The sequence below is a fragment of the Centruroides sculpturatus genome, unplaced genomic scaffold (genome assembly GCF_000671375.1).
Source record: "Centruroides sculpturatus isolate CEXI.00-Female unplaced genomic scaffold, Cexi_2.0 scaffold260, whole genome shotgun sequence".
Classification (NCBI taxonomy): domain Eukaryota; kingdom Metazoa; phylum Arthropoda; class Arachnida; order Scorpiones; family Buthidae; genus Centruroides; species Centruroides sculpturatus.
The window spans coordinates 753,866-769,888 of NW_019384427.1; the positions used below are offsets into that span (position 1 = coordinate 753,866).

The window sequence follows — 16,023 nt, forward strand, 5'->3', positions numbered from 1 at the left end:
TTCTCCAATACAGAGGACTTTGCAAACGTTTTCGAACCTAATGTGGTTCTTCTTCAGGCGCTATGGAATTCCCTATATGAATTCGAATTTCCAGAATTAACTGTTGTTTTGGAAAATTTTTTGGAACGTTGTCACGTGTGACTGATGGCGTCATTGTAGACTTGCGCATTATCCGTATGTTGTTACTTTAGATTTTTATTGAGGAAGGCTTCCCATGCTGTTGATATCTTCATTTCTTGTTTGAAGTTAATGCAGTGCTTATTCCTGAGGGTGTTAAGACAAATGTATATGGCCTCTAGCCATCTGAGGTGTTCTGTGCGGAACATGGTGTGAATAATTCTGGCTAGAGGGAATAGCAGCTCTATTTCTGGGTCGGAGGAGTATACCACTAAGGCGGTGTTGTTTCTATGATGTAGGGCGTCCGCTTTGTGTTCTTTGATTCTAGTTACTAAGTTGCATTTAGTGGACCTGATGTAGATTACTTTGCTGTTGTCTGTTGCTGTCTGGAGCTTCTTTTCCGTTCCTAAGCCAATCGAATATTGTGGCGCACCTCCTAAATGCCAAGCGGACATTCTTTTTCTTGGCTATCTGGTTGTATATGGCCTTAAGTGCCGGGTTGTGCGTTATTGGTATGTACTTAACCAGGGAATCATTGGAACGAGAGGTGTTGTTGAATTGTTGTATATGGTGTATTCCACTTATTAAAATCATGTTTATTGTTACCAGATAAAAACTAAGACCACTGTTTATTAGCATTAATAAACTGTAATAATTAAAACAAAAAATTCCACAAGTACTTTTGACATTTATAGAATGTCATCTTCAGGAAAAAAAAACACACACACACAAATTTTAGAACATTGATATAAAATCTTAAATGGTACTGTATGGTTTCAATTATACATCTAATCCAAGGTCAAACAGAAACAAAAATTATTCAAGGCCAGGAGTTAATTTTTTAAAATATCGAATAGTGAAACCATATTCTTGGGAGTTCTAGAGTGGGCCTATTACAAGACTCCAATTTCTCAATAATGCTTCCAAGATAAATAAACACATTGTATAAGAAGGAAAGACTTGTTCCGAAGGGACATAAAGCTATGATTGAGTACCCTCCTAGATAGTAGTGTGGAAAGTCTGTTATTACAAATGTCATCATGGTGGTCTATTACAACGGTGGGCAACCCCCGGGCTGCGAAGAGTTTCTATCCCGCCCGCAAGATGTTTTAGAAGAAATTATAAATAAATATTTTTCAATGTAATTCGTCTAGTTTAAATTGAATATTATTTTCTGGAGTGTTGTGGCAGCAACACTCCAGAAAATAATATTCCAGGATAAAATAATACAGGAAAAATTAAGGGAGTCATTTCCTTATTCAAACAAAAAATGGGAGAACAGAATTTTTCTAAATTATTTATATCTCATCACATCATCCATCAAGAAAATCTATGTGCAAAAGCTATGCAATTAGAAAATGTAATTTCTGTCGTATCCAACTACATAGTGCTGTTTTTATTGTGTTTAAAGTCACTTAGATTTTACAAATAGGTGAGCCGTTTAGAGCCCGGCACACACATTTGTAAAATATAAGTGACTCATGCAACATGAAATTCATATAAAACAGAATTATCAACAGTGTTATAGGGGGGTCGACTGTAGTAATTAATTTCTTTTTATTTATTTATTTATTTAATATTTGCAGACTAAAAATTTACAGGTCACAAGGTGTCAATTAACTACTATGGCCCGCAGAAAAAATGTAAAATTTATTCTGGCCCATGTTATAAAAAAGGTTGCCCACCCTATTATATGGCTCTTTAATTTTCTTATTGTGGCCCCCCTAATATATATATCACCTTTGCATCACTGTTTTGGTGTTGAAAAAAACTACATAAATGCCTGATTTTTCTAAAGTAGTTAAACAATCTCTATCATTACATAGCATTCTGTGTAAAGACAACTGTGGTTTTACTGGAAGGTTAAATCCTAATTTTCAAACTTTCTGGTTATGCACAAGGACATAGGCTCAAGATAGGAAATGGGTGGGCTTATATAAATGAAGTCCCTTTTCTTTACTTCTAATATTGGTGGGAAGAGTGATTTAGGCACATGAGTGTTAACATATTTGAATTTTGCCTGATTATATCCTGCAATATACATGACTATTGCAATTCTTTGCATTCTAAATGTTGTGAGGATTCATTACATAGTTCTACAAATAAATGCAATTATGGCATTGTTTATATACCCAGGCAGTTAGAAAGAAGTAGGTATGATGTGAGGATATAGATCAAACTTATGATATACACTGAAACAAATTCCTTATATTTTTTTTGTATTAAAAGATCTAGAAAACCAATGCTGTTATCTTTTTTCTCTTTCTACAGTAAAATTGATTGATGTTTATATCAGTGATAATTGTTATATAAATTGAGAAAGCTTGAAATCAATCCCATCCCGTGCTAATAATACATCATCTACATATTGAGTATATAACAGTAAATTCAAGAATACAAGAGGAACAGAAAAAACTGAATTGAATATTTCTCATGATTAATTCATCTAGGACAACTAAAAGAGCAGAGCTCATTGATATGTCCTGTATTTGAAGGTTGATTTGGTTGTTGAAACATAAATAATTGTTTTCTGTTATTCCCAATAACAGAAAACAATTATTATACTTTTACAGAAACTGGTAAGAATTATTTGGCATAAGAAAATAAGTTATTTCTTTCATGTTTATTGTATCAGCCTATTATGATCACTTTTCTTTTCAAAGTCACAAACTGCACAGTCATGCATTCTGTGCAAAATTCAGCATTTAATATTATCACTTTATGATTAACTAATTACTGGCTACCAGCATAAGCTATTTCAGACATCTGTCTGAAATAGCTTATGCTGGTATTTCATACAGATTCAGACAGAAGTCTGAAATATGTAAATATTTCAGACATCTGTCTGAAATAGCTGTCTGAAAAACATATGCTATAGCTTATGAAATGTAACAGTCTACAGACATGTGTCACATTACCACTTTAGTTCTCCCCTCTCTCAATGGCACAGTTATTTACACAAATGGACAATACATGGAAAAAATCTGGAACTGTAGACTATTACCAATTTGGATGTTGTCAAAACCATAGCACTATATATCTATCAACTGATTACCGTAACTACATGTATTTACAACAATACATTTACAATATAAAAGAAACTCCAGTCTCATACCACACCACCATATTTTATAAAAGGCAAGTTATTTACAACAATTCTCAAAGTCTATGCACTGCACTGTAAACACTCAATCTTTAATGCTTAGTATCAAGAATAAAGTGCACAACTGACTACATAATGTTCTTTAAAGGATTAATTGAAGATTTTAAAATGTTACAATAATCTCCCAAAAAATGAGCCAAAGAAAGATTGCAGTCTAGTTGAAAATCTCAGTTTTTATTGTGCTCACTTCTGAAAATAGAAGCAATCTTGAAAAAGTGATACAATCTAACAAAAACAACAAAACTAAAAGGCATTGTTGTGGAAAAGACTAGAAGTTAGAAACAATTTTAAAGTTATGATTAATGGAAGTACAAGAGAATAATATTCCAATTAACTCTACACATTTGTCAGAAAGATAAAGACTTTGTTAAAAAAAAAAATGAGCAAAGAAAATTTTAGAGCAGCTGATGAGTGGTTTTCTCACTAGAAAAATTCAAAAATATCATTTAAAAACAGATGAAGAAGAAAAGATATAGATTCAGAATTGCAATAGAATTATTTGAAAAAATTGTCAACCCATAAATTCCCACTGTTGTCCAATCCGTCCATCTGTCCTTAATTAATTAATTTAATCTTGAGAACAGCATTAGATAGATGAAAGACAAAACCGGATATGGAAGCCTTAGGAGCAAAAGGCCCCCAATTAACTATATATGAACTTCCAATGCAAGATGGAAGTCATATTATTTCAATTCAAAAATTTTCTCTTGAAAGGTGTTATGACCACAGCATGACTCTATTGTTAAAGGAAAAGTATGATGTACAGGGGTAAGTCACTACTAATTTGAGGTGGAGAGCATATATTTTAAATTAAAAATATGATTGTCACATTGCCAGGCTGCAATTTTTAATGTCATAATAAATAATTGTTTGTTTTGTTATAAAATTCATCAGACTATGCTTTTGCATGAATGCAACTAGAAGGAAAACAAGGAGAAAACTCTTCTAGGTGTGTGACCTTGGTTTGCTTGGTTTTCTCTCTCCTCTTGCATTTGCATAAATGCAACCTTAAGGAGAGGAATTTTGGGTCATATGAACGTACAGAATATGCATCTTAATATTCTATTAAAAACTGGCAAAAATATATTTTTTAATATTTCAATTCAAATACAATTGAAACATGTAAAGGAATTAAAACATCATACTGTATAATAATTTATGCATTTATTTGATATCTATTCATTACATTATATATAATTATTAGACTGTGTACATCCAAAATAATTTCAATTAAAACAATGACTGACTGACTAAATACAGCTTTATATTTTCTTTTGAGAATTATTGACAATTTTTTCTCAATACTGACTTGTATCACTTACCAGTTAAAAAAATGATCTAAATAAATGAAAATCATTAAAAAACTTCCCAAAACAAAGACAGAAACCTTACACTAAATAACCTAGCATTTTTTCTCCTAAGTTACAGTTCTAATGCTGCAAAACTAAAAATTAAAATTCATTGTTACATATTTCAAAAAACAGCCAAATCATATATAGATGCTGGTATGGTAGGGATGCTTCATCAGCAATCAATTATTGCAATCTATCTTGCTATCAACATGTGAAATAAATATGCAAAAAACCCAAGAATATAACAAAATATGTCTTTTTAGCCTCAAATTAGTTAAATATGCTTTTATATCTTGTAAAGTAACAGAAGCAGGACCAAAAATTTTGTTTTTAAGCTACTTTCAACCAGGGAAACTCAGGAAAATATATTTTTATCTAAAGTTCTGATCTTTATCATTTGAATAGTAATGCCTGGAGATTTTAGTGAAAACTAAATATACTGCTCTCATATCTGTTGATGTCAACAGATTGTTTTTGCAATTCAAAGATTTACTTTCCTCACACTGTCTGCTGCTGACCATGAGAATGTAGAGTTAACTGTGTTTGAATCACAATGCTTTTCTGTTTGGAAACTATGAAACTGATGAATGAGATTCTGAAAGTAACTAACTGATTTGAATTTTCTTGAATTTTGCATATTCTGTGTTTACTTTTACGCACAATAAAAAATTTATATACTTTTAGAAGAACTTTTTAGCACTTTTTTTTTTTTTGTGAAAATCCATCACTTAAAAACGCTTTATCACTTTTTTAGCCATATTTTTAAAGACAATTTGCACCTCAGCTTCCCAATAGCCATGACTATATCATCAGAGTGCTATGAACTGATATTGATATAATAATTTCATAATTCTATTTTCAAAATTCTACTCAATATCTAATGATTATTGGTAATATAATTAAATTAAAAATTATTGGTATTTATATATTAAAATAAATTTTTATTTCTACCAAAAATAATACCAAATAACTATTATTCAAAGTATAAAAGGCAAGAATAATGATATTACTGTTTTAATTGCTCAATATATTCTTAACAATTCTTGCCAAGTACAAGTTTCTTAACCTAAGCATTGCTGGTACCTAAGCTAATTACATACAAATGATATTAAATACGAAATAGAATTAAATAATCATAATGATAATTCTATGCTGAATTAATAAATAACAAACATACTTTCTACTCTATACAAGAAAATCAAACAAAGAATTGCTTAACTTTCCCCAGTAACATTTAAAACTGTGTGTGGTGCCATCTATTATGATATTTTATTTTTAAAAAATTCTTTTCAGTTTTAATTATTATAAAATGACAAAAAGCTTAATTTTGAGAGTAGGAATGAGTTTTATAAGAAAAAAATGTAAATGATGATAACAAGTAAAATCATCATTACATCCAACCCTATCTGAGATATAACACAACCCCTCTATCTCCCAACCCAATGACCTTAACCACCAAAATTTAATAGTGTCAATCTCCCTAATACACAAACTTCCCTGCAAAATTTCATAAATCTTCAACACAAAGCAAAGGAGTTATTAAGATTCAAAGACAGTGAACAAAATCATGCCCCCCACACACTACCATCCATACATACAGAGAAAACCCCAATTTTTTGGGGTTTCTTAACATTTCAAGGTCATGAGTCCAAAAATGTAAAAATCTAGGAGGGCCATTTTTTGACTAATCACCATACTTTTCCTCTGTTACATATAACAGAACCAGGAAAGTAAAAGAAACTGTAAACATAGTAAACAATATAACAAATTAATCGTAATCATGCAACAGACATATACTAAACTAATTCTTTGTTTAAGTCCTCAGATGTCTCAAATCATTAACAGATTGTAAGTCCTAACATAGGATATTAAGCTTAAGATAATCATGTTCTATCATGTTTATGCAGTTACCATAGTATCAAGGGTTCAGTTTAAATTCCTGTTAGGAGCAGACTGGTTTTTAAAAGAACCATATTTGTTCCTTTGTTCTGTATTATTATTTCTTTCCTCCAGAATTTATTAATATTTTGATTATTATTTCAGCAATATTATATATTATTATTTAAAATATTTTACTTTTCAATAAAATATATAAATATTTTGTAGTAATTTCTATTATTCAATTATTATTTAGGAATATTTTAGTTACTTTGATTTTGGTTTAAAATTCTTTTACAATCTTATTTTATTTTAATTGGTTTTTGTTTTATCTACTAGAGTTTGATTGTTCTTTTGTTTAGCCCATATTACTTGTTAAATTTTGAAATTTTGTTTAAGTAATAAATGAATAATAATTGAATATAATTATATTATTTCATTTCTTAAAATTGTATGTATTATATTGTTAGTAAACCTCACATCAATATGCCTAAGTACTTAAATGCAAATTGAACTCTTCCTAAAGAAGTTGTGACAATCACATATAAAGTCAACTAAATTACTTGACTAGGAGAGAATGTGCTTAAAAAAATAAAACCTTAAAAGAGTCAAGAGCTAACAATAGTATTAAGTTATTGCTACAGCCTCTTAACTGGTAATATGTCCATTGTACAATCTAGTAAGAGTATACAGTATGTATGAGATATGTAATCTTGAATACATTGATTATTTAATAAAGTTTCAACTCAGAAAATAATTATTTATTATGCTTATAACATAACATATGACTATTAAAAATTATATTTTCTCAGGAAAACAAATTAACTAGGTAAACAAAATAAAATCACAGTCACTAGAGCAATAACCTAATTCCACATTTGAATCAATGTTAGCTGATATAGTGCACCCATCTTTGCAATCTAACTTTATTATTTATATCATGTATCATGCAATAATATAGCAATTAAATTTTTGTCACTTCTTTTTATTTCAATTCTTAAATATTATATATTTGAATTATAAGTTTATTTTTTCAATTTTCAAATAATAATAATACTAAAATGCAAATCAATTGTTGAATAAAAATGATAAATTTATTCATTTCCATAAAAATTTAAGTACATAAAGCCAACTATTCACAAATTTTGTTGAAAGACAACAATATTTCTAAATTATCAATTGTATTTTATTTTGTTTATGTGAAATAGAAAAAATAAGATGTAATGCAATATAATGCTTTTGTCTAAAAAATATTAACTTAATTAAAAAGGATTTTCTTAGCATAAGGATTAGTGAACCTTTTTCCACTAAAAGTGTTCCTGTGTGATTTGTTCTCAACAGCAACCTTATGCTAAAAAAATACATATAGTAAAGAGAACAGCAAGCAACCAAGATCTAATTAAAAAGTGTTTATTATGCCTAGAATATACAATTATTTAGAGAAATAAATTATATTTTATGTAGTGAAGCCTGTTTTATTAAATAATCAATGCAATATAACATATCATATACATTTCTTTTTTGTTACAATTTGCAATATGCATATGATATAAAAGTGTGTTGCAGTAATATTTTAAGATCTATAAACTTCAATATCATTTGAAACAGTAAACTATGCCTTCAACAAATCTTATTGTTATTTTTATATTAAAATAACAATATTTCCCATTATATATTATATTTAATATTGCTTATACTTATATCACAGGTGACTAACATGCTAGTCTGAAACTATCTTAGTTTGAAAGACTGATTTCAAAAAAAAGGCAGTATTATGCAAACAGTTAACAAATAAATTATTTTTAAAAATCCCAAAAAACTTATCTGAAATATTCAACTGCATAAAATTCATTTTTTAATTGCAACTATTGCTCCATTAAAAAATTAATGCAATTATTGTTAAAACAAATGACAGTATTTCTCGTCTCAAGATCATAGTCAGTGTGTCTTTAAAAATGTGTTTTATTTTCATTATATTCAGATGCAGCCATCAGAGATTTGAGATTTGTTTAATTTCAACAATATTTAAGCATTATGCATATGTTGTTTGAAATTTAGTTGTGATATAACATACCAAATTACAAACTTGTAAGATAAAACATACCAGATTACTAAATTTGGTGTGTTTTTTCTTCCAATTATTGTAAAATAAAACTCTCTGATGGCATGATGTTATAACTTCATGTGACATTTGCTCTCTTTATGAATAAAAAAGATTTCAATATTGTTTATTTACTATACTACTGAATTTTTACATTTATTATCAGAGTATTTTGCTATTGACAAAAAAAAAAAAAAAAAACAATGTTCATTTAGAATGTTGTCATATATAGTAATATTTCAAAGTTCAAAACAGTATTCATTTACAAAAAATTTCATCAACAGAAAGACTTAGATTTTTATCTAAATGAACTATTTATTTGAATATGTTTACTTACAAATATCAGTTGTTGACTGATATCAAAACTAGAATTCTGCATGAGAGAAAACTGGTAATTTATGACTTGAAAAGCTGTATCATAAGTAAAGTTGGATTTTGTACTTACTTTTATTAGTGTAAATTACATATTGAATTTAGGACTGTTCTCTCTTCAGCTGTATTAAAAAAAGGATCTAAAAAGAAGCCAAAATATTTTGGATGAGTGTTTTTTGAAGCATGTCTGATCAAATTTCTACCATGTTAATAAAACTGAATGAAAGTATTCAAATTTTGTTTATATGATAATTACTAATGATGTAATGGGCTTAATGATTTAAATTTTATAAATATGTAATGGAAATTGCTGAAAATTTACAATTATATATTATATATAGTTGTAAATTTTCAGCAATTATAATGAAATCTAGTGTGTATGGTGTGTGTGAGACACACACATACACACTAATCTCATTACAATAAAACACAATCATCAAATGCAATGAATATTTTTTAAGAAATTTCGGCCCTGAATTATTTTAATATTCGCCCTACATTTATTAATCACTAAATTAAGTTAACTTAAAATTACATACATACATACAAAAAAATAATAATAATGGTATCTTGATACTTTTGTAATCTTTGTAAGTTTATTTATACTCTTCATGTTATATTTATTTAATGATCTTCATTATCAATTAGTTCAGATTTACAATGCGCTGGCTGTTTTATAAAATCTTTGCTTTTCATTTATTATATCATCATTCTTTTTACATTCACTAGAAGATAAAGTTAAAATTTAATTTAAGATTAAATTGTACAATTTTAAGTTTAAAAAAAATTATATTTTTTCATTCCATTTATTCTATATAAAAATAATATTCTTAATCTGATTTACTTTTGATGATGGAATGTTATACAGGATGTAGACAAAAATATTCTACCAGACTATACCTTGTATTTGGCAAATATGTAATAGAAGTGCAGGAGAGCAGACAACAAATATTTTGTAGTTTGAGATGCTTTATGACTTAGTAATTTAAATCCATGCTTCTATCTTTCATAGAGGATGAAGGAGGATTTGGCCTCATGAAAAGAGTATCAAGACTTCACTACTGAATAGAATAGGGTATCAATTGCCTATATTCTTGTGTATTTGTATTTACCTAATACATAGCAGAAATAATATATAGTCTAGTGAATGTTTTTGTCTATACCTTGTATATTTAAAAAAAATTTTTATTATAAATATTTAACTCTATTAATGAAAGATAGATTTGAATTATTTTGTGCNTTAAATATTCATTACATATAAATACTTGTATAAGTAAAATCACTAGAGCTGGAAGCATAAAAGATGTATGTCAATATAATTAATTTTTAGATAAAAATCACACAAGTTTAAAGAATACAGCATATATTTAAAACAATGAAAAAATTAATAAACCTAATGGAAATGGTATGATTATTGTGATAAAATAGTTAATCATTTGTTTTTATTTAATACATAATTATTTTTAAATGATTAAAACATTTAAGAAGCATCTTTAGGATAAGAAAAAACAATTAAATATCATTCTTAAAACCTCTTTGGTTATGAATGCAGATGGCATTAAAAATTTAATGTTTTTTATTTATGGAAAAATGTTTTTCAAGAAATTCTCAACAAATAATTTACTTCTACTAAATTATAATAATAATCATCATTTTTTATGGAAATTGATTATAAATATAGGATTAATGTATATGCTGCTGGCTAGATCTGAAGGATTGGCAACATTAGCATTAATGCCAAATAATTGCTGGATTTTATCAAGCTAAATTAATGCTACTATTAACACTAGAATTGCCCAGGAAGGTAAAATTGCCAACAGTGTTTTTGGCATTGTCCAAAATAAAGCTTTATTTCAGATTTTTCCTGAAAACAAATTAGGCAAACTTAAGATTGCCTAAAGAGATTTTTGCAATGTCTGAATATGATACCAGTCGACCCCCTATAACACTGTTGATTATTCCGTTTTATATGAATCCCATGTTGTACGAGTCACTTAGATTTTACAAATACATGAGCCATTCACAGCCCGGCACACGTATTTGTAAAATCTAAGTGACTCGTACAACATGGGATTCATATAAAACGGAATAATCACCAGTGTTATAGGGGGGTCGACTATATTTTTGTTTGCATATTGCCTACTTTCTATCTCAACTTTGTAGAAGCCATAAGCCATCATCAGTCAACTCCATAACCAGTCCTATAATATTTCTATGATAGAAAAAAAGACAGGTAGAAAACATGATATCAGTTTCTGATAATAAATTTCAAAAGAACAATGTGGGTAAATCTATAACTGTGTTGGTACCATACTTTGATTGATCAAAAGGAGATACAAGAAATATTGGACTGGCTTTGAAGTTGACTGATAATGATTTCTATAAAGCTGGAATAAAAAGCAGATAACATGCAAACAAAAATATCAAATTCAGACATTGCCTAAACCTCTTTAGGCAATCTTAACTTTGCCTAATTTATTTTCAAGCAGTTTGAAATAAAATTTCATTTTGGACAATGTATAAAACACTGTCAACAATCTTAACTTTGCTGAGGCAATCCTAGGATTGTCAATCCTTTGGACCTTGCAGGTAACATATATCTTTTTGTAGGCCTGCAAATATTAATCCTATATTTCTATACTAGTATGTTATATACTTATGTGACATTGATGTGTCAAACACAAGCACATAATATGTAATATATAGAATGATACGAGGTTTTATTTGCAGTTAAGAAGCTTGAAATTCATGGACATTTTTTTCAAGTTTCTGAACTGTAGGTAAAATTTTGTGAATAGCAAGATTGAGGCCGAAGTTTTAAATGTGAAAACGTACGTCGGACGTTCAGCGCTGCTTTCCTGTCAGCCTAGAAAGTTTGACAAAGGTGTTTGGATAATCAGTGGAATCATGCTCAACATTTCAAACACCATTGTCAAACTTCTAGGCTTACAGGAAAGCAGCGCTAAATGTCCGACGTACACATTTCCATGTTTAAAACTTCGGCCTCAACCTCGCTAATAACTTATATATTGTGTTTACTATCATATATTGATATATCATACGTACAAAATATTTATCAGAATAGCATCTGTCTATACAAAGTATCTACTTGAATAACTTCCAATTCTATCTTACTGTTTTAAGAACTAAAATTTCATGAAGCTTAAAACATACTAAACAGCCTATATATTATATATAACCTAATTTATCACAACTACCAAAATTGCTTTTATCTTATAAAATGACTGATTTTTATCTATAATATCAAACATTTAAAGCAGATATATTCATTGATATTGCTCATTATAATTTTATAAAAGTAAAATTTATTTCATTAAATAATTGTTATATAAATATGTAAATGATTCTCCATATAAAACAGTTTTCTACAAAAGATTCAAATGCTATTAATTTTATATTAACCTTACTGTACTTTATAATAATCAAAATTTTTTTTACAATTTTAAAATAAGTAATTGTGTTATGAAAAACACACAAATATAAATATTATGAATATGTTTTTCCTCACATTAATAAATGATATGGTCTGTTAGATCAAAATTTATCTATATATCAAATAAAATTAAGGCTTAATTTTAATATACTATAATATTTATTATATAATGCTTCCTGTGAGACTTAATCTTTTATACAGCAATTAAATGCAATTGTAATAATAATGTAAAACATAATTAAACATAATTATAATAGTAAAATCACTAGAGCTGGAAGCATAAAAGATGTATGTCAATATAATTAATTTTTAGATAAAAATCACACAAGTTTAAAGAATACAGCATATATTTAAAACAATGAAAAAATTAATAAACCTAATGGAAATGGTATGATTATTGTGATAAAATAGTTAATCATTTGTTTTTATTTAATACATAATTATTTTTAAATGATTAAAACATTTAAGAAGCATCTTTAGGATAAGAAAAAACAATTAAATATCATTCTTAAAACCTCTTTGGTTATGAATGCAGATGGCATTAAAAATTTAATGTTTTTTATTTATGGAAAAATGTTTTTCAAGAAATTCTCAACAAATAGAGATGGAACTAAAATGGTTTTTGCATTAGAATCCTATTTAATTCTTTTATTAATGTATAGTTCAAAATTGAATTCATTTATTACCTACGATTTTAAAAGTTCATAAAAAAATTAACAAAATCGATTTTCAAAATTCTGAACTGTAAATTAATAAAAGAATTAAATAGGACTCTAACACAAAATCCTTTTTGGTTCCATCTACTTCCATTTTCGAGAATTTTTAGAAAAGGATTTTCCCCATAGAAAAAGGATTACATTTTTAACACCATCTCTTGTAGATTGTTGCATAACCAAAGAGGTCACAATCAGCCTTAATACTTTCTTTCAAAAAACATATTAAAACTGGAGTAACAAAGACTGTACCACTGAATATTGAGATGAAAATCTAAAAATGTTTTACTAATCTTTTAACAGCATAATGACTTTTAATACTGAAAAACAATATTTATAGAAAAATAGTAATATTTCATGGAATGTAACATAAATCAAAACTAGAGTATATGTAATAAACAGTATTTTTAACTTAATTCAATATTTTAAATGACATTATACATAATAATTTAATCAAATTTTTATTAATTAATAATCAAATTTGTGACAAAATATCTAAATTTCATGTGAACAATCTATTAACTAAATGAATATTCTGTAGCCAACATTATTCTTAAATTAAAATCTCAAACCATCAATAATTTTAAAAATTCATATATTATTTTTCATAATAATTAATTATTTAAAAAAAATCTTCAAATTCCTCATGTTTATAATCATTTTTAGAAATTTAAATTATTTTATTGACATAAAAATTACAATCAAGTTTATATTACTTTTTATTCTTATCTCATATTATATACTTTTGAATTCTGAATATCTGTTTTATAAATTTCATTTAATATATAATGTAAGTTTGAGTTTTATAATTCCAATTTCCAGAATTCCTCAAAAAGTCATATAATAATTTTAATTTGATCATTATGCTACTGAAAAAGTTAAGAATTATAATAACAAAACAATTCTAAATGCATATTGAAATTGCTTTGAAGTATTTCGACAAATCAATTTAATTGCGGAAGCTATAAAAATAGTATTCAAAACAGAAAATGCCAAATATTTTGATTGTCTCAACATAATAATTAAGAATATCACGGATTATATTTAAAAGAATATAAAAATTATTAAGAAATTAATTATGCATATTCTCTATTTTATAATTTTGAATTATTTTTAAAAAAGATAGGTGTGTGTGTATATATATATATCTCTAAATCAGAAATAAAATCTCTCTTTAAAAAAGGATTTATTAAAAATATAATAATTATGCATCTATACATTCAAGTTATTATTTAGGTATATTCAATATAAAAGCAATGTACAGATATAATAAATTATGTTATTAAAATTATACACAAACATTTAAGTATTTGTAGAAATATATCAAACAAATCATATTTAAAATGAATTTATTTAAAAGAAATGTTACATCGGTAATTGATGAAACAGAATCAGTTATGTTTCTTATAAAATGTGAGAAAACTGAAAATTACTTCATTAGAAATTCAAAATATAAATTGAAAAATATCTTGTGAATTATGTTCATTAAATTACATAATGTGTCATACAGAAAAGCAAACATCATAATAATAATAAATAATTTGCAGAAAAATATGAGTATTTTAGCATATTGATGAAGAAAATGTGAACTGAAACTTTTTGACAGATTAATATTTCAAAATAAAAACATGACAATGAAATTCCTTATTAATAATTTTTAAAAAGGGTGTGTTTTAAAACAAACATTTTATGAATTTAAAATTTGATGGAACAAATGTTGAGTGAAAAAGTACGAAGCGAAAAAGACAAGTTGGATGAGAATAGTGGGAGATTCGATTTGCATCGATGTTCCATTCATAAGCCAGCTGTCATGTGCCCGTTTGCAAGTCAAACAGACGGAGTGGAGAAGGGGACGAACGAACGTCATCCGATTGAGCGCGCTTCTACCAAAGATGGCGTCAGAAAAGCAAGATGGCGGACTTTGTTTACAAGCAAAGAAGAGAATCCACATGTTGAATCACAATTCGATAAAAACGTCAAAACTCGGTTTGGAATTGAAATAGAACGATAAGGGGCGATAATAATTAATCGCCTGTGGGATGGGCATGGATTATTAAGTTGAAAACGGGAAGAGTTATGTTCGGTAGAGAACGGAAGAGAGAAGGAAGGAAGAGAAGATGGCTACTTACTCGTCTCCAGCAGGACACACACCCGTTGTCTCGTCGTATTTCGTACAGTAAACATCTGGATTATAATTAAAAGTTCCGTCGCGTCTTCTAATAGGTCTTCTTCGCCGCTGATTCATGAAATGCCAATAGAAACATGTGAAGGGTTTATGCTGAGTACATTTATGTTGAAGGAATAGTGGACACTGCTCCACGCGGAACTCTTTTAGATACCTGAAGGGTTTCGATATTACTATTTTGATTGTTTAACTTTAATTTTTTTTTCAAACGTGTCCGACACTTACGTGTAGTGTATCGGCTTCTCAGCTTGGGTGGTCAAAGCGACGTTCTTCGCGTCCGACGACGTCGACGGCATTTTGGAATTGTTCCTAAATACCTCTTTCTGCGCATCCACAATTGCGCAAGGCACGCTGTGACGTAATGCTAATACCGTTGGTTACTTATTGGTCACGTGAATTGGCGCTCGACGAGATTGGATCGAATCGTCACGTGGTTAGGACAACTGTCACTCGCTGTTGTTCTGTCAACGTGGATCTCGTGTGAGTTTTGATTACTTTTCACTGGTTTCTATTTTATGGCTTTTGCAAAAATCCTATCGTTGTGCTTACGTTTCGTATTTATCATTATCTGCGCTATGTCAGTTTAAAATTTTAATTTTCTTCACTACTTTATCCTTGCGCAATTATTTTTAAATTAAATTATGTCCAAAATAAAATGCAACCAATACCTTCATCGTTGCCTAATAAT

The 16,023-nt window shown here is 27.9% G+C and overlaps 1 protein-coding gene across 1 annotated transcript in view; it reads right to left on the reverse strand.

The window, feature by feature from the left end:
- LOC111619602 (RING finger protein unkempt homolog) overlaps nucleotides 1-15,799 on the reverse strand; it is an 85,082-nt gene extending 69,283 nt beyond the window's left edge. Inside the window, exons 1-2 of the mRNA XM_023361365.1 lie at nucleotides 15,561-15,799; nucleotides 15,280-15,489 (exon numbers count right to left, since the gene is read on the reverse strand). Of these exons, the coding sequence (XP_023217133.1) occupies nucleotides 15,280-15,489; nucleotides 15,561-15,631 (281 nt within the window). The 5' untranslated portion in view covers nucleotides 15,632-15,799. The remainder of the gene's footprint in view (nucleotides 1-15,279; nucleotides 15,490-15,560) is intronic.
- Between the last annotated feature and the right edge of the window lie 224 nt (nucleotides 15,800-16,023).